General features: G+C 38.6%; 4 protein-coding genes and 2 long non-coding RNA genes across 6 annotated transcripts; 5 read left to right on the top strand and 1 right to left on the bottom strand.

Annotated features, from left to right (window-relative positions):
* Positions 1–2179: 2179 nt before the first annotated feature.
* Positions 2180–2976, top strand: LOC129774244 (uncharacterized). Its single transcript, XM_055777952.1, has 3 exons — positions 2180–2213; positions 2268–2561; positions 2621–2976. The coding sequence occupies exons 1-3, from the start codon at positions 2180–2182 to the stop codon at positions 2830–2832; spliced, it is 540 nt and encodes a 179-aa protein (XP_055633927.1). The 3' UTR covers positions 2833–2976.
* A 1112-nt stretch (positions 2977–4088) lies between these two features.
* On the top strand, positions 4089–5133 carry LOC129777477 (uncharacterized). Its single transcript, XM_055783753.1, has 2 exons — positions 4089–4314; positions 4381–5133. The coding sequence occupies exons 1-2, from the start codon at positions 4237–4239 to the stop codon at positions 4798–4800; spliced, it is 498 nt and encodes a 165-aa protein (XP_055639728.1). The 5' UTR covers positions 4089–4236; the 3' UTR covers positions 4801–5133.
* LOC129777478 (mitochondrial import inner membrane translocase subunit Tim13-like) lies at positions 4838–5595 on the bottom strand. The gene is made up of 3 exons (XM_055783754.1): positions 5297–5595; positions 5168–5236; positions 4838–5040 (listed from the first exon to the last, which is right to left on the bottom strand). The coding sequence occupies exons 1-3, from the start codon at positions 5555–5557 to the stop codon at positions 4942–4944; spliced, it is 429 nt and encodes a 142-aa protein (XP_055639729.1). The 5' UTR covers positions 5558–5595; the 3' UTR covers positions 4838–4941.
* Positions 5596–9872: 4277 nt separating this feature from the next.
* On the top strand, positions 9873–11025 carry LOC129779370 (uncharacterized). The gene is made up of 3 exons (XR_008743635.1): positions 9873–10087; positions 10155–10267; positions 10341–11025. It is a non-coding gene; the product is annotated as an uncharacterized LOC129779370 (long non-coding RNA).
* A 1727-nt stretch (positions 11026–12752) lies between these two features.
* On the top strand, positions 12753–13384 carry LOC129775171 (uncharacterized). Its single transcript, XR_008742869.1, has 3 exons — positions 12753–12861; positions 12926–13037; positions 13105–13384. It is a non-coding gene; the product is annotated as an uncharacterized LOC129775171 (long non-coding RNA).
* A 3452-nt stretch (positions 13385–16836) lies between these two features.
* Positions 16837–18775, top strand: LOC129776791 (selenocysteine insertion sequence-binding protein 2). The gene is made up of 2 exons (XM_055782643.1): positions 16837–17812; positions 17872–18775. Exons 1-2 carry the CDS (start codon positions 17010–17012, stop codon positions 18305–18307), a joined length of 1239 nt encoding a protein of 412 aa, XP_055638618.1. The 5' UTR covers positions 16837–17009; the 3' UTR covers positions 18308–18775.
* The last annotated feature ends 689 nt before the right edge of the window (positions 18776–19464 follow it).

The following is a 19464-nucleotide window of genomic DNA, read 5'->3' as shown; positions in this document are numbered from 1 at the left end:
GATTTTGCACGAAAAATACAAACACCTGTTCATTGAAGATATTCAAATTATTTGTTGTACCATCAGAAAAATAAATTACTTTCTTACTTTCAGGTAGACGCGTCTCATTAATTTAGTGCGATATAACGGGTATTTCAATACCCAGCAAACATTAAATCGTATAATTTTGCACGTGCCAAGTCTTACAAGAAATCCGAATAAATCATAATCGCATATAATTTCAATCAAAGTATGTATCGTGTATATTTGAAATCGCATAAAATGTAAAAACTCGATTTTATATACCATTATCAAATTAAGTCGCAATTCGGTATAATAAACATCAATTTTATGATGTACATTGTCGTAAAATATATTTAATCCGCATCATATGCGTATATTACGCTGATGCAGTTTGTGTGTCGTATAAGCGTATAATTTAAATCGATTCAGTATTGTAGTAAATCGTGTTGCATGCTGAAGAAAATCATGAAACAGTAAATCACATTAGATCCTAATAAAGAACATATTACATCATATTGGAATGTCAATGAAATGCTGATGCACTCGAAAGTTTTAACTGCTATTGAATTAAATTTCAGATAGCCGCACGAGATAGCTGGTGGATGATAATCCAGACGACCGGAGTTCGAATCCACATCGCAGCAGTTTCACCAAACATCAGTCTGTGCCATTTTAAACATTCATATTCCACTCCCAACACAAGTCAATCAAACAATTATTATTTCCACAAACATAAGTACTCATATATAAAAATGGCGATTCGTGAGGCTATAATAAACATTTCACGAAAATATTTTGCGCCATTTGTTTTTTTCTATGTCTGTAATAAATCGTATATGAGTATGGCAAAAGTCGTATTTGGTGCTTTGACAATTCATGAATAAATTCCTATTAGATCGCAATTCAATTCAACATAATCGCTATTATAGCCGGTCAAAGTTGCATATTCATCCAAACAAATTGGGTAAGCATTTGCCATGTATGTATATGGCCTCCATTTCTGCATGCATATGCCAGTTAGGCGCATTATATGCCAACCAAATTTTAGGGCATATGATGTTATATATACGCTTGTTACGATTTAATGTTTGCTAGGTACGCTTGTTATGCGAATTAATGTTTGCTGGGTAGAGATGAATGAACTTTCGCGGTTCGAGAACTATGTAAACATGAGATGTGCAATAATTTCAGGGTAATGTAAAAAACAATGATCGTTTGACAATTCTTCCGTTAACATATTTTGGTAGTCCTAGGCACCATATCAAACGTAAAAGGACGTTCATAAAATTTATTTGTAACGAAGAACATAATCTATTACAAACATTTCGATACATTCCAAAATAATATTCGATATGGTAAACAATTGGATTGCATAATGTAATTGCGTAGTTCTACGTCGAAAATATTCGGTCGTGTCCTAGATACAAATCCTTAAAATTTTTGATAGTGTTGTGTTGAGATAATTCGATATCTCCACTGATTTAAGTGAAAGAACACAAAATTTTGCTCTAGTTTCCAGTTATATTTACTATTTTTACCCTGAGTATAAAGCATTTTTACATGAATCAATGTTAGTTTTGCTAGTCTCCGTGTTGCGTCGCTTTTTGATGAAATGCTAACCAGGGAAGCCAAGAGATTTCTATAAATATCCTCACGCATGATGGATGACAAATGTTTTTGATCAAGAAACTCAGAGAGCTCAGAACAATAGCGTTTAGAACCCAACCATTCACAACAACGTTTTTTGTCTAGGAACAATGATTCTTTGATTTGTTATTCACACAATTTTCAAAAATATGTTAATATCTCCAATATTTATTCATAAAAATTCAAATTCATTTCTTCATATCTGGCATCTCTGAAACTGACTTCGTTCTTGTGGTTCTTGTCAAGGCGTTATACTATAGGTGGACCGCAATGTCAAAATTGCTGTTCGGCCATTGCTCGTGAAAAAACAAATTTGTTTACATAACAAATCATATCTTTTGGTGACAAATGCATTCGTTGGCAAAATAGCTGCTCGCGCTTTACTGTAGGCAGGTAATTTTCTGGATTTTTTCGTATAACAATTTCTCATAATTGCTTCTACTTTTTCAGATATCTACAATCAGCGGTCGAATTAAAAACAGTGCAGAAGGATGTTTTGAGTATATTTTACCTTCTAGCCGCGCAATCAATGCTTTTCTTTCCAAGCAAGCAGCGTTTTAATCGTACGTGGTTTTATTGAGCATTTAAAAAAAGGTTTTTTTTTTATTTTATCACAGGGAAAAAGCATGAAATAGAATCGTACGTGGTACGAATTTATCGGCACAATCTGATCAAGGACGGAGGCATCATCAAACGGAAACTACGCGAGAAACTTTTCGAAGAGATAAAACTGTGCCGCAACACTCGTGTCAAAATAGACGAGTTGGGCTGGATGCTGATGAACCACGATTTGATAACACGTAATGAGCCAATCCAACAGCATGCCAATGTTAATCGACCAAATCATTTTAAATTCAACATGGAGCGGTTGCGAAACCTACTGGAGCAGCACGAACAGAACAACCACGCTGGTGGGTTGGTTTGATATATTTATTCCGCTAAAGAATGATTATATTTGTTGATTTTTCAGAGTTGACTTCCGAAAAGCAAAACAAATTCCTGCGTATGCTGGATGCAATTTTACAAAACGACAAAGTTTTGAAGGAAATTAAAGAGATGGTAGTGGCGAATCGACTTCTATCGGAAATTCGTTATGTGACTGCGGTGGAACGTGTGCTGAAACACAATTTGGACTTTGCGCTGCTGCTTTGTATGCCGAGAGTATTTCCGCACTGCCGATGAGTATACCAGTCATTTCGAAAAATTGCACGGTGAGAAATTTCTTATTGTTGCGGCGGTGGATCGATTTCAGACTAGTCAAAAGTTCAACGTTCTACATCACTACAATGCCCTTAATCCGGTGACAAAATTCACGATTTGCAACGTATACCACACAGCCCTAATAAAAAAAACAAGAAAAGACGGGTCTAATATTATACAATAAAGAACAAATCTACCACTTTCCACGAAATCCGGAGAACCACTATATCGGTTCGACATGGAATGGCTGATACATATAACGCAGAAAAAAGGTTTAACTTTGGAATTCAACATCCTATATTTCCTCGTACCATTAAGTTCATGGCGCATTTGATGTCGGTCATCGTAGCTGCTGCTATGGAAATGACGTGAGCATATACCTTGATTTTTATCTCCATCTCGGAGAAAAGTGTGGTAAACAATGTCCGGGTTATTTTTCGTTATGAGAACCTTGTTTCCACATCCTTTTACTGCACAATAATACGGCATCTGAAGTAAATAAAATATTCACAATATAATTTTGGCATGATATAGAACCGAGATGAACGATTATCTGTGGAGGAGTTGGACAACAGATTTCTTAGACTTATAGCACTTTTATCACACCCACAAGCTCATCAAATCATCACGGTCCCCCAAAAATATAGAATAATATATAATATAAATATCTTATTGCAGCTATAGTACACTATTTTTCACGAATATATATTTGTTTATTTCTTCCTTCAGTTGTTTTCCTCAGCGAGTTGATATGAAACCATAACCACACAACCAAACAAAAAGTAAATAATACAGAAAGCTACGTCTCGCTACTCGTCTCACGTATTGTCATGAAAGTGTCAAGAACGAAACACCTATAGTTTAGCATCTTGGTTCTTGTCAAGGCGCGTAGAAGTATATCCTAAGGTGGGCCAACTTGCTAAAACCACTCTTCAGCCATCTTGGAAATCTACTGTGTTTTGTTTGTAAACAAAACACAATACGCTAGTGCCGAAGCTCGCTCCTGATCAGTCTGTCTCTTTCACGCTTCAAGGAAATAATTCCCCTTCTGCTTTCTTCCGTACTGTTTTCATATACCGCTCCCCTAACCAACTTAGTGACGAAACGGCCTCACCTAGTACCATAGACCCGTCTTGGTTCTTGTATTGCTGTCAATGAAGCTCTGTTGAAGCTGAGCCGTGGGGTATCAATTTCGTGTTCGATTAATTCAAACAAATTGGCAACACTATATCACAAGACTTGGCTTTATGGATCGATAGGTCTGAGCCAGATGACATTTGGAGAAAAAAAAAAGAAGCTGAGCCGGTTTGTTTACGGTGTTTATTTTATTTTATATGCATTCATAATTTCCCCCATTTATAAACGAACGGAGCTAATACATCTGTTATGATGGACGAAGACATCGAATTTCGAGATATGGTATTGAAGAAACTGGAACAAAATGGATCGCTGCTGGATATAAAGGTAATCGGTTCGATCGATTGCATTTCCGTTCATGTTTACCGTACCCTTCGACAATAAATATTCCAGGCAAAATTGCGGGCCTATCTATACGACGTGATCGAAAACGAGGGAAAACATGTGGAGATTGTGAACGATAGTGATTTAACGTATAATGGTGAGAGTTCAATGTTAGCTGAGGACGACCCTGAAGAGGATAATCATACGTTGGCTTTGAGCGTAGTGTTTGATCTGTTGGACTGTTTGAAATTATCGTACACAAAACGGGTGCTGGCGACCGAGTGTGGGATAAAAAAAATTAGCCCTCGAGACCATTTGGAGAAAAAGATTCTCGGTCGATCTTCTAGTGGTGGTGATGAAGAAGGCAGCGGGGAACCAAAAGAGGCGATCCTGTATCGGATGATTGCTGATTGTAGGAAAACATCAACCAGTGATTTATCACAAGTAAGCAGGGAAGCTACGGAAATCGATGAAAGTTGCACTCCCTGATCGCCTACGTGAACTAGGAAAACTGAACATTCCCATACTGTGTATTATTTTAACACTATTTTGTTTTATTATTATAGCTTAGGTTCTTTTACATGTTTAGAATGCATTGATTGGGCTTAACGTTGCGTCCGCGTTTATCGTTCACCCTTTGAATTGCTCTTTCTGTATACGATGTGTGTACGTCCGGGACACTAGATTCCAGGAGTCCATGTATCGGTCCATACACATTGCTATGCATTTCTGTAACGAGATTAGTTACAGTAGGAGGAATCATTTTTACACTAAATATTTTTTATAAGCTTTATGATGAAATACATCTTTTTTACAAACAAGAGAAAATTTCGGCTCATTCTTAAACTTATCTTACCCGTTCCGAATTGTCAAGTTCAAGTCCTGGCTTAGAAATGCATTTCTTGAAGCATTTTTCTGTCATTTTCTGAAACGGAACAAGATGTAATGCATACCAATGAAGTATATTGCAGTTGAACGAACTCACGGATAATAGTTCCTGTGCATTGGCAATCGCGATCTGCTGTTTGACTTGGCTCATCAGTTCATCCTTCTGGGAGGACGATAGATTGTCTAGTGCTACATCCATTGCAGATGTGGGAAATTTATCACACAAAAGAATGCAATTGCTAACGAATGAACACTTATGGTAGGTGGTATTCCTTATTGGAACTACGGTATGAAAATATTGGTCACTATCTCGCGTAAATGCCTCGAATACGTTGTGTAATCGCGGATACCGGACCATGCGAGAAACAATTATTTAGATGTCAACATTGTCAACATATATCCGTCAAATGACATCTCTGACGGTAATCGGGCTGCCAGTGTGTTTTTGTTCAGCTCAAGGCGCCTCTATATATACCTGAGAGAGAGGAGCCAGCTGAATGACAGATAGTTTGTTTTCTTCTTATTCTTTTTACGCATTCTCATCAAGAAAATTCCAATCTGCCAATCTCATAAATGAATAACAACAACTTGCTTGATTGAAAGCAAGTTGTTGTTATTCATTTATGAGAAAAGTGTTCAAACTTGACGTGAACATTTGTGCGTTTTCATTCCCGATTTGATTTTTGACTTAGGACTGCGTCTAACAGGAATATATGGGGGGGGTAAAAACTTTGAACACTGATCATGTAGAAAATAATAAAAGATGTACCAGGTCAGCCCACATCATGGCTTCCAGCAGCATCGGCCCATTCAAACAAGTTTTTTTTTTACTTTTACTTTTCATTTGCTGCAAGCTCAATGAATCGATTTTTACAATGTGGGCGATGATGTAATTTGAATATGCAGCGTATGTGGAATATATAAAATAAGTGCTAATCTTCCAACGAAAAAAGAGTTAACATTGATTTCTCTCAGGTGCATTTTTAGGGAATTTTGTTTGTGTCCGATGGAAATAATAATCGGTTGACTAAAAAGGATGCTGTGTCTGCATTTTTAACAGGCAGTGATCACGATTCGGATGAAGATGAGAATTATCCTACCAGTCTCTCGTCATCTTTGCCATGATATTCCTGCCCATCACTGATGGACATATACAAATTTTTAATTTGACATGCATGTCGCTTATCAAGGCAATAGTATCACTGAAGATCCAATCGAATTGACCGATAGTGAAGGTGAACCAATTAGTCTTGTCCACAAAGTCAAGTCAAGTCAAGTCACACAACAAGTCAAGATTCTTTCTCCCCTTTATGTGTGATATAATTTGTATACCATTTTCCAACATATCTGTCGCTTCCAATCAGTCTACATAAATGTTGTGCTCACTCTGCCCTCCCTTACAACACCCACTTCCCGTTTGTGACATTGATGAGTGTCGAGCAGGAATGAATTGTCTTTCTCGATATTCATTGTAATCTTACGTTGATCGCACTTGATCGAAGAAATTACAAGAAGAATGTATTTGACCGCAGATTTGATTTGCTGAAAACACTATCTTGTTTTCTCTCGTGTTATGCGTTATGTGTGACGATGGTAGTTTTTTTTCGAAGTTGCTGTTGATTTCCATGGCTTCGGCGTTTTCGGCTTGCATGCAGCGATTTTTAGGGATTTATTCGACTTTTGGTTTCGGGCAGCTACACCAGCAGTAGCAGCAGCTTTCTTCTTGCTGGTCGCCTTCTTCACAGCAGCAAGTTTGTTTTTTTTGCAGCAATAACTGTTCCAAAATGATCTAATGATCGAGCTGACACCTGCTTATATACAGATTTTTGTGATTTCAATAGCTTGCTTTCAAAACAATTTTTGAGCTATTGAAACAAGTTTTTGGATCAAAAAGTAACACATATAACGCGTAGACATTTTATCTTTCGAATGAAGCGGTTATCATACCATTTCTTTCAACCGGCGAATCGGATTTTTGCTCAAAATCCTGTTTCTCCAATGTAACACTCTCGTTCTCGAAGCTTTGAACTTACACCCCAAGTATAGAAATGAAAGATGTAGTCCGACGTCAAAATTATTTTCACATAAAATGTCTTGTGAAAAAATGTCAAGTTGAAATTTTCTACATATTTCAATACTTCCCCTTGGTTCACCGTGACTGGTTCGCGCTGACATAAGGGTGATCACAACAAATGCGAGCTGGCTCCTCTCTCTCAGATATATACCAGGTGAAACAATCATATGAAATGCATTTTCAGCCATATTGGAATTGCTGTCGGTATTGTTTACAAATAGCTGAAAATGGTGAAAATCTCTACCCGGTCGGGAGAACAGGAAAATCATCAGAACGCTGCCGGCGGCTCTCTACAAACTGCAAAATGTTCGGCTTTCGCGAATTTCTGTGAAAAGAAGGTATTATTTTATAGAATTTCATTCTTATCCAGTACATCGACTATTCTCGCATGTGAAAATGCAAAAATGGCGTATCCTAGCAATAACAAAACAAACAACCCCCGCTCCACAAACCGTAATCCCCTTCTTATTGAAGTGATGATGTTGCTTCACCTGTTACAGATTTATACAAGCGCCTTGGTTCAGCTATGCGATAAAGGCTGATTTAGACGATGCCAGTCAGCGCTCTAGTTGAAGTATCCAGTGAACAGAGAACAGACACTCTGTTCAAGTTAGAGGCCAATTACTTGTTCGATACTGGTACAAGTAACTTGAACAGAGTGTCTGTTCTCTGTTCACTGGATACTTCAACTAGAGCGCAGACTGGTCGTTCTCGCTCCCAATCCAAGGAGCGAATGCATGGGATAACTGAAAACATCTCCGATTAGTTTATCTCATTCGAAATTATTCTGTTCCGGCATCGCGGGACGTGGTATTTCAACATTTAGCTGAAGTAAACAAAAACTATTCGGTATGAAATCGATAGAAATTCATATAAAACGTTACTTGCAGTGAAAAACAAGTACACTATCGTGTTTACCGTCGTTCTCGACCGGCGATTTTGCCACTTTTTATGATGTTTAGGACTTTTAAAATCGAGAAATATTGAAAAAACTTCAGAACTTCGAACAAATTGAGGATTTTTTATTACTAACTTAATTGTGTGTGTAGCACATGCGCTCTCCGTGAACATACACAGGAAATATCCCTTACCTTCTATTCTATGTACTTTGGACCAAGGGTTAGACCAGCCGGGTATCATATAAAACGTTACTTGCAGTGAAAAACAAGTACACTATCGTGTTTACCGTCGTTCTCGACCGGCGATTTTGCCACTTTTTATGATGTTTAGGACTTTTAAAATCGAGAAATATTGAAAAAACTTCAGAACTTCGAACAAATTGAGGATTTTTTATTACTAACTTAATTGTGTGTGTAGCACATGCGCTCTCCGTCAACATACACAGGAAATATCCCTTACCTTCTATTCTATGTACTTTGGACCAAGGGTTAGACCAGCCGGGTGCTATGATTGATGCTAGGATCGTTAGCAAAATCTCAAGCAGAACTGTCAGTGGGATACCCAATTCATAAGAAAACAAAGGGAAAATGTCAGTGGGATACCCGATATGTTGGCTCCTGTCAGTTCAATGGGGGTTCTCTAAAGACGTCACCCGGCTGGGTTAGACATCAATTGAATATAGGCTACCCAAAATCAAAATCAATATGACGTCATTTGTTTACCAACATATCATTTGCGAAGATTGAAATCGTTGAAATCACGGAGATAGTATGCTTTATTTCTGACTGCATGAGCGATTTTCATATTTCGGTTTCACGTGGAGGTGTTCACATTTAACATGGAGTTTAAAGTTAGCCACTATTCGACTATACAACCGGACCGAGTTGTAAACAACAGTAATTGACAGAACCAAAATGTCAGTGAACCGCTGCAATATTGGGTACACCAGGTGAAAAATATGAGGGATTTCACGTTTTAGTCATACCCCTGGGTTCGACACGCATTACGTAACGCTTAACGTACAAATTTTGGACCACTCTCCTTAGGTCAGGCGCAAATTGAGACGCTTATAGCGTGAGTAAGGGCGATTACACATTATCCGATTTCTGCCGGACCGGTTTGAAACCCAAATGGCAAATTTCGACCGTACCAACCTCTTTACGGCGCCGTGATGCAGCCGTCCACTGCGACTGCAATGTCCGGTGACCGGACAAGCATTATAAGCGATGACAGTAGTATTGTGTCGTCGTCTGGTGGAGACATCGGTTTGGGAAGGCAAATCATTCTCTATAAGATTATTACACCTCAAGACAGTTTTAAGTTGTTTAAATTTTCAATGAAAATTTTTACTTCATGTTATTTGATTGCTTAAAACCCGTGGTACTGATTCTTCCTTAACCATTGTTGTATCATTTCTTTGATATTTTCACTAAAACTCATCATTGTAATATACAATCATATTCAAACACAATTATTGTTCAGGAGGCTTCCCCACTTGCAAAAGAACGTATTACTCTATTTCATAAAGAACACCTTTTTTGTAAAAGAAGTTAATTTTTATTCATAATTTTTATTTTAAGATATGTGTTCAATGCACCTGAAAATCCATTCTCACCATCATTTCCCAAAAGAGGAGCACGAAGCTTCATGCCATAAAAGCGAGTTGACAGTTTTTGTCATGTCTGTTAGTATTAGTACAATTCAGGCAATTTTCACCCCATGTATTAATATGTGTGTGCTATTGACGTTTGTTTGTTGATTTTGGAATCAATCAGAATTTGCAAGTGATATGGATACCGAAATTTTTATTTCGCTTCTTTATTCAGCTGCTGTGGAACAGGTTCAGTGATAAAAGTTTCTGCAAAGGCGCACGAGGACATCATGGAGCATATTGCCGTGGACTGTGGGTGAACGGTGGGTGGTGTTTTTCGACAAATTGACCGAGTTTTATAATTAACTTCTGTTTTTGTTTTGTTCATAGATAAGATCCCTTATTTGAAATTGCTACTAAATGAGTTCGAAGATGTCAAACAAATCTCCAACTGGTTCATCAAGGGATAAATTTTGAGCGACTTTGTCGAGCTGAATGTCAAGGTCAGTTTTTGTTAATTTGAACACATTAGAAAAAGCTCTTCCTCCTAATGTTCTTATTCGATATTCCACACAGTTCAACCTGACCCGGAACGCGATCGACGAAGAGGTGTTCACGACCAAACTGTTCGATCTGTACTCGGTGGTCAAGATGTTCCGCTGCCTAACGCCGAAGCTTCGGCTCTATCAGAGCGGAATCAACCAACTGTTGGCATATCTGATTCGGTCATTCTTCGCCCAGGATTCGTGTATTAACAGCTGTGCGTTGATGCAAAATGCCCTCGAGAAGCCGTGTCTGCCCAAGATGTACGTGCTCGAGGAATTGCGGCATATGCTGAGCGCGTTTCTGGACGAGAATCTGCGGAAGCAGCAGTGAGATAGTGTTTGAAGGAAAATTATGTTATTTTGATTGTGAAGATTATTATTGCAATGGTGGAATAAAAAGACTAGAATAGATAGATGGGCACACATTCTCTCGTAGGAAAATTCTAAGATAATCACAGGAAGAGAACACATACCACATATAATTAATTAGTGCCACTAGGTTATTACGAAATGTTATTATTATTGGTTTTTCAAATTCTTCACTTTTATATAACCGTGTTTTTGCGACTATTGAAAAAATATGAGGCTACAGAGCATGTGAAATGGATAATGCTATTTGTGTATGTTTGAGAATAAACAATTTAGCGTATGGATAAGTACACCGCAACTGGATTAAAATTAGTTTTGGTAATACTGTTGACGACAACCATATTTTTGTCCAGTAAGTGTTTTAAGTTTATTCATCATGCAAGTTTACTTTGCCGTCGTTATGGGAAACGTTATAGATTCACATGAGCCCAAGACGAACGTGTGTGCTCTGCGAATTACGGAAAAGTTTCGCGATTGTATTCTGAAATAGGGCGGGAAAATTAACACTTTTGACCCCTCTGATCGCACCTATCGGTAAGAGCATCGTCCTGATGCAGGGTACACGTCATGTCCGCGATATCTGCTCTCACTTTGGCCGTGCTCTCAGTGCTCCAAGAAACGCAAATTTGAAAAGGTTCGTGGTTGCCGCACCAGCTGGGATTTTGCGTAGGCACATAGCTGCATGTAGTAGGAGGATTCGCGTTGACGGCATTGAGCTTTGTTTACCAGTTTAGGGGAGCATAAAAAATAATTGGTTTTCAGGCGGAATGGACACGTTTTTAATATTAAAATTATGAATGAAAATTAACTTTTGCGCATCAAATTATATATTCTATTCAAATGAAAAACACTTTTTTTGCAAGTGATGGAAAAATCTCATGCGAAAATTGTTTTTGAAGACAACTTTATATTATAACGAAAAGTTTTAGTGAAAATGTATAAACAAATGGTTAAATAAAAGTTAATACGGGTTTCAAATAATTAAGTAACATGATGTAAAAATTTCATTCACATTTTAACATTCTAAAACTGGCTTCGTGTCTTCTAATCTGATAAAGATTACACTAATGAATTTGGGACCCAAATTATGCTCTAATTGAAAGTCGCCACCAGACGTCGACAGTATTCCACTGTCATCGTGGATTTGCAGCAATGTTTATCTGTCAATCCATTATAGAAATAAATGCACGTATGTGTATGTGAGAGATGCACGGTTTTGTGTAGCGCGAGGTCTCTTTCACATTGTTATCCGGTTATCCGTCCAAACCCAGCGGCGCTTTTTGAAACCGGTCCGGCGGAAACCGGATAATGTGTAATCGCCCTAAGGCCGATTACACATTATCCGGTTTCTGCCGGACCGGTCTGAAACCCAAATGGCAAATTTCGACCGTACCAACCTCTACACGGCGCCGTGATGCAGCCGTCTACTGCGACTACAATGTCCGGTGACCGGACAAGCATTATTCGCGATGACTGCAGTATAGTATCGACGTCGGTGGAGACATCAGTTTGGGAAAGCAAATCATCCTCTATAAGATTATTAGACCTTAAGACAGTTTTAAGTTGCTCAATTTTTTTATGAAAATTTTGACTTCATGTTATTTTATTACTTCAAACACGTAGTACTGACTCTTACTTAACTATTTTTGTATAATTTTCTTGATATTTTCACTAAAACTCATCATTATAATATAAAATCATTATTAAACACAATTCTTGCTCAGGGATTTTTCCCTACTTGTAAAAGAACGTGTTATTTTATTACATAAACAACATATTTCATCAGAAAATAATAATTCTCATTCATAATTTTTATTTTGTATATGAGTTTACTGCACCTGAAAATCCATTATAACTATCATTTCCCAAAAGCGGAGCATGAAGCTCTATGCCATCAACACGAATTGACAGTTGTTTGTCATTTCTGTTAGTATTAGTACAATTCAGGCAATTTTTCTTCCCATGTAATAGTATGTGTGCACTATTGACGTTTGTTCGTTGATTTTGAAACCAGTTGATAATTTGCAGGTGATATGGATGCTGAAATTTTTATTTCACTTCTTCTGCAACTACCAGTGCTGTGGAACTAATTATGTGATGCAAATTTCTGCTCAAAGAGAAGCTATGGTTACAGGTGCACGATGTCATCATTGAGCATATTGCCACGGACTGTGTTATTAACGGTGAGTGGTGTCTTTCGACAAGCAGATCGAGTTATTTAATTAACCTCTATTTTCTTGTTCACAGGCAACATTCCTTATTTGAAATTATTACTGAACGAGTTCGAGGATGTCAAACAAATCTCCGACTGGTTCATCGGGGGCGGATTTTGAGCGACTTCATCGAGCTGAATGAGGAGGTAATTTTTTGTTATTTTGAACACACTAAAAATAATTCTCTCGTCTAATATTTTTTGGGTATTCCAGTTTGACCTGATCCGGGACGCGATCGACGACGAGACCGAGGCACTCAAGCCTGTCCGATATGTGCTCTGTGGTCAAAATGTTCCCATGCTCGACGCTAAAGCATCGGTTCTGTCAGAGTCAGAATGAAATTCCAGCTTATCTGATTCGGTTATTCTTTGCTCCGGATCCGCGTATTGATAGCTGTGATGCGAATTGGGCTCGAGAAGCTGCCCCTGCCCCAGGAGTACGTGCTCGAGGGATTGCGGCATATGTTGAGCGCGTTCTTGGACGATGATCAGCGGAAGCAGCAATGGAATAGTGTTTGAACGAATTATGATGTTATTGATGATGATGATGTTGATGTTATCGTAATTTTTTTTACTGTAGTAGTGAAATAAAAAACACTCTAGAATGAATGGATGTGCATATATTCTCTTGTAGGCAAATTCCAAAATAATCACAGGAAGTGAACACATTATACATATAAATAAATAGTGCCCCTAACTTGTTACGGAATTGGTTCATCAAATTTCACTTTTATCTAACCGTGTTTCTGAGGCTGTTGAAAAAATATGTGGCAACAGAGCGTGTGAAATAAATCATACTATTCGTGTATGTTTGGAAACAAAATAATTAATGCGTATGAATGAGTAAATCGCAACTGGACTAAAGTTTGTTTTTTGTTTTTGTATACGTATTCTGAAGTGGGGCGGAAGTATTCACGATAGGTACGGTAAGAACGCCGTTATGATGCAGGATGTGCGTAATGTCTGTGAGGCCTGGTCTCACTTTGATCATGCTCATGGTGTGCTACACTCCAAAATTCGGCCTTATGTTCTCTCCAAGGAACATACATATGAGAACGCTCGTGGTTGCCGCAGCAGCTGTGGGTTTAAGATTTTCCGTCTGCAGTCAGCTGCATGTAACCGGAATTTTTGAAGCAATGTTTACCTGTCGAATCCACATATAAATAAATGCATGTATGTGTTTTTGTGAGATGTACGGTTTTATGTAGCGCGAGGTCTCTTTCACATTGTTGTCCGGTTTTCCGTCCAAACCCAGCGGCGCTTCTTGAAACCGGATAATGTGTAATCGCCCTAAGGGTAAGGTTACATTGGCTCGGAGTACGCACGAAAACTTGATTGTGTGATAAGGCTAGGCGCAAATTGAGAAGCGTATAGCGCTCGTAAGCGAACGCGAGACTACCAACACGACTCATACGTGCCACAAACGTAGCGTGGTGGAGCGCATATTGAGTCGCAGTTTGGTGTAAATATGTCACTCGCATAAAATGACTGATTAACACAGAGTTGCGCGATATATTTATTTACTAACACAATCACCCGACCAGTACAGCCATACAGTGTCAAACCCACGGCGCTACATGATTGTTCACCAACACAACTACCACAACCGGCATGACCAGCACGAGAAACTGTGGTTCAGCCACAGCGTCGCGCGAGTCGTGTCTCACGAGCGCTCCACCATCTCGCGTCATCTGGCTAATTTGCGCCGTTCTATCTGTTTTCATTAGCCACAAAAACAGGCGCTATATCGCGCCAAATTACTCGCGCTATATGCGTCTCAATTTGCGCCTTGCCTAACTGACGAAAAGAAACAAACCATTTTGTTCGATAGAAGCTACGGTGATACTGTCTGCAGCTTCTTACGAAAATAAGGCTGCATGAAACGCATACAATCGAGAGAAGTAAAGAACTACAGAGAATTGAATTGGTGTGGCTACCCAGAAAACATTAAATCGTATAATTTTGTACGTGCCAAGTCTTACAAGAAATCCGAATAAATCATAATCGCATATAATATCAATCAAAGTATGTGTCGTGTATATTTGAAATCGCATTAAATGTAAAAACTCGATTTTAAATACCATTATCAAATTAAGTCGCAATTCGGTATAATAAACATCAATCTTATGATGCACATTGTCGTAAATTATATTTAATCCGCATCATATGCGTATATTACGCTGATGCAGTTTGTGTGTCGTATAAGCGTATAATTTAAATCAATTCAGTACTGTAGTGAATCGTGTTGCATGCTGAAGAAAATCATGAAACAGTGAATCATATTAGATCCTAATAAAGAACATATTACATCATATTGAAATGTCAATGAAATGCTGATGCACTCGAAAGTATTAACCGCTGTTGAGATAGCTGGCGAGATAAATTTATAGCCGCGCGAGATAGCTGGTGGATTATAATCCAGACGACCGGAGTTCGAACCCACATCGGAGTTTTCACCAAACATCAATCTGTGCCATTTTAAACATTCATATTCCACTCCCAACACAAGTCAATCAAACAATTATTATTTCTACAAACATAAATACTCATATATAAAAATGGCATATTCATCCAAACAAATTCGGTAAGCATTTGCCATGTATGTATATGGCCTCCACTTTTGCATGCATATGCCAGTTAGGCGCATTATATGCCAACCAAATTTTAGGGCATATGATGTTATATATACGCTTGTTATGCGATTTAATGTTTGCTGGGTACATCGCTGCCCACTTGCTTCGTTCGAATTTACCAGCTTCTATCGAACAAAATTGTTTGTTTCTATTCGTACAATCAAATTTTCGTGCGTACTCCGAGCCAGTGTCACCTTACCCTAAAGTGAGGCCGTTTAGTCACTAAGTTGGTTAGAGGAGCGGCATATGAAAACAGTACGAAAGAAAGCAGAAGGGGAATTATTTGCTTGAAGCGTGAAAGAGACAGACTGATCACGAGCGAGCTTGGGCACAAGCGTATTGTGTTTTGTTTACAAACAAAACACAGTAGACTTCCAATATGGCTGAAGAGTGGTTTTAGCAAGTTCGCCCACCTTAGGATATACTTCTAGGCACCTTGCTTTGTATATCTCACTCAGGGATGCCAGGTGTTTTTCTCAAATGTCTTCACATTGTACGAAAAAATGTCTTCAAGTGTCTTCAAATGTCTTCACAATCATATCGAAGGAAACTAAATTTCATAACTTAATTTTGAACAAAGTTTGATAGCTTATTCAATGTTTATTCTAGTTGGCATTGTTATATAGTGCATTTCATTAAACTTGCCTTGGGTTTTTGGACTTTATTTCAATAAATGCGAGCGAAGAATATATTCCGCAACTGAGAACTAAATTTGATGAGTTTAGAAATGATAATTGGCTTCATATACCGCTGATTGAGTGAGTATCGCCAAAGTTCTTCCACAAAAAGGGAACTGTGATAACTGAATTTATTTAATTCGGCTTTGAAGTTCTGTTTGTAATTCAAACCATATCCATAAGACTATAAAATCGTTTTGTGAAGTAATCGTTTGAAAAATCTAGTATAATATATTGTATAGATCCAAAATAATAAAAATACAATGTCACAATCATTCAAATTCTCGAGTGCAAACGAACTAATGTCTTCTAGAGACAATATGTATTCAAGCCGCTTTTAATTCTTCAGAATTTGAATTAGAAGTCGTTGAATTCATTCTATATACTTGTGTATTTTCTGCTTGGAAAAGCGAGCGAATGACACTGCGACAAACGCCCTACATCTTTCGACGATAATTTTAGCCAATAGTTAGAACTTTATGAAAATAATATCTCTCAAAAATTCACATACGCTATAATATACGAATTGTCTTCACATAGTTCATAATGTCTTCAAAATGTCTTCACAGTGAGTCAAATTTCTTCAAAATGAAGACATGTCTCCAAACTTGGCATCTCTGATCTCACTGATGGAAGACGATGTCAGATCAAAAATCAATCGATTTGTTTACCATCGTTTGCTAGTCGTGAAGTGGATGAGAAAAAATCGAGGGTCTGGAGAATTGTCGCCCAAATGGTGATTTTCAATCTGTTTGAATCGGCTGCGAATTTGCCGTTTTAACAATGGACTAGCAAGCGATAGTTTAAATATGAGCCAAAACGCGGATAGCACTCTCCTGGCCCAGGCTGTGATTTCAGCTGGACCAAGCAGAAGCACCGTCCAGGTGCCATTATCCGACTTGGAGAAGTCTTCCGCCAGGAAGGCACGCAAGGAGGCGGAGAAGGAACGGAAGCAGGCCAAAAGATACGAAGAACAGCTGAAGAAAATTCGAGGACCGAAAAGTCAGAAAATTCAGATTATTGACGAGAGTTTTCTCGAGAAATACAACAATGCGCAGACGTTGCCTTCAGGGCCAAGTCTTAAAACCAAAAAACGATCTAAGAAAACGCCCAGCGATGTGGTGCAAATTAACCTGTCCGACTGCATCAGAGATCGACTGTCTCTTTCGGAGAAGGCAGAAAATGGGCCACTAGGTGAGACAAAGACAATTCTGAAACCGGTCGTACCCATAGCTGTTACACAGCCAATCGTTCTACACAAAGGCAAGCAGCGAGAGGTCCCGAAGGATAAGAAGCTAACGAAGCTGAAGAAGGATATTATAAGTAATCGTAAATTAAAGCAGGAAACTAATAATTCTGAAGACGGTCAGCCGATTCAGGATGTGAATTATGAGTTGATTCGAATGAACGGACATTCGTCTGGAATAACTGAACAGGTGTTCCAGCAAAACGTAGCAGTTTCGCCGTTTCTCAAGGCGATCGAGCGTTGTTGTGCGAATGAGAATACACTCCCGCCGATTGTGGGCTCGGAAGAGTACCAGAATGGATTCCCGGCACTGCATGATACTGTTAAGAGTGTAGATAAAGTTAACCATTCCAGAACTTTTAGAACGTAAGTTGATTAGAGTGTGGATTTGTGTTATGACTAATGGTATTATGTTTAACCCGCAGGTATTGTGATCATTTCGTAACAGATGATCTCCGCAGCCAAACGGAAACACTGGTAACGAAGTTGTTTCAGTTCCAGACGAGTGCTTATGGCAAGAATCCGATCAAGGCGGTTAGCAACAAACGCTATTGCGTTGGTTTCAACGAGGTTCTCAAATATTTGGAAACCCACAAGCTTAAACTGGTTCTAATCGCTCCGGATCTGGAACCAAATGATAGTATTGATCAGCTAGTGGCGCGAGTCAAGGCCATGTGCAGACAAACCAAGGTCCCGTACGTATTCGGTGTGAAACGCAGGAAACTCGGTTTCCATCTAATGAAGAAAGTTCCGGTAAGTTGCTTAGGAGTGCTCAGCTATAGCGGAGCTGACGAAACGGTCAAGCAGATACTGGAAATTACCGAGCAGGAGCGAGTCAACTATCGAAACGCCACCGTTTAGGCACAGTAGATATGTGACAGCTATGCCATAACCTCTCGAGGCCAAAATTATATTCTAGTCAAAAATTCCGTACCATTCATCCTATGTCCCGATCTAAAATTGTGTGTGTGTGTGCAGTGTGTGACATACCCCAAACGTTCACCCTTATACATTCCTATTCCATTACGAATTTACGAATAATGAAAATGGGCATTTAAAGCTGTTTCGAATGCTCTACACTGCAAGTCAGACATGAGCATTTTGATACTCAAATGACTATGTAATGGAAAACAAAATACTCAGTACAGATTTTCAAAGTTGTACTCATGGTTGTTAGAATTGCAATATGCACCGAATATGCCGGAAGATTTCCTGCCGACAGAAAACCAATGCAAATTAGATCTACATTTAGGTGTCGTATCGTTGGTACACAAAGTGCAGTCATCATGTGAAGGGTAATAAAATAATTATTCAATAGTGGAATCGAAATTTAGTTGAACAATGCATATTTCGATGACATCCCGATATTCCAGATTGTGTTGATCGTTGATTTTAGCCTTCCAAAAGTGATTTCCGTGTTCGCCTCGCTAGGAATGTTTCCCATTCACTTATGAATTGCTGCCCCTTGAATTGTTCGTGGAATAGTTGATACTTCCACGAAGAAGGTTTCACGCGACCATCGCAGAATCCAGTGGAAGTATCTACCAATGACCCAAGACTTCATTATTACGTCCCTCGGACGGTGCGCACCTATCATCCACAACACATTGGTCGATGGAACAATTGGAGCTGGCGATCTAATGGAAACAATCATTCTATTGCTTAAAACAAAAAGTGTGTAATCAATTGGGTTATTGAATTGAGTCGCGGAATTTGTATAAAAAGATAATTGGAACAAGTCGATATCAGTTTCCTAGAGAGAAAATTTAAATCATTTGCACTAAACGTAAGCCTAATTGAAAGAAAACATTTGGATTGTAATTTACAGATTTACATTATTAAAGGAAATTTTAACCAATCAAAAATCCCTGTGGTGGTTTAATCTTTCGGATAACTTCCCTCCAGTTGGCGCGGCCAACATTCATACATGAATCCAAATAACCAATTTGGACAGCACACTGCTGTACAAGACGGGAGAAAACGGAAAGACTCACCTGGAAAAAGTATGTTCGGAAAAG

Source organism: Toxorhynchites rutilus, chromosome 3 (genome assembly GCF_029784135.1).
Source record: "Toxorhynchites rutilus septentrionalis strain SRP chromosome 3, ASM2978413v1, whole genome shotgun sequence".
Taxonomy (NCBI): domain Eukaryota; kingdom Metazoa; phylum Arthropoda; class Insecta; order Diptera; family Culicidae; genus Toxorhynchites; species Toxorhynchites rutilus.
Note: the sequence above shows the minus strand (reverse complement) of the source record. Positions and strands in the feature narration are given on the sequence as shown.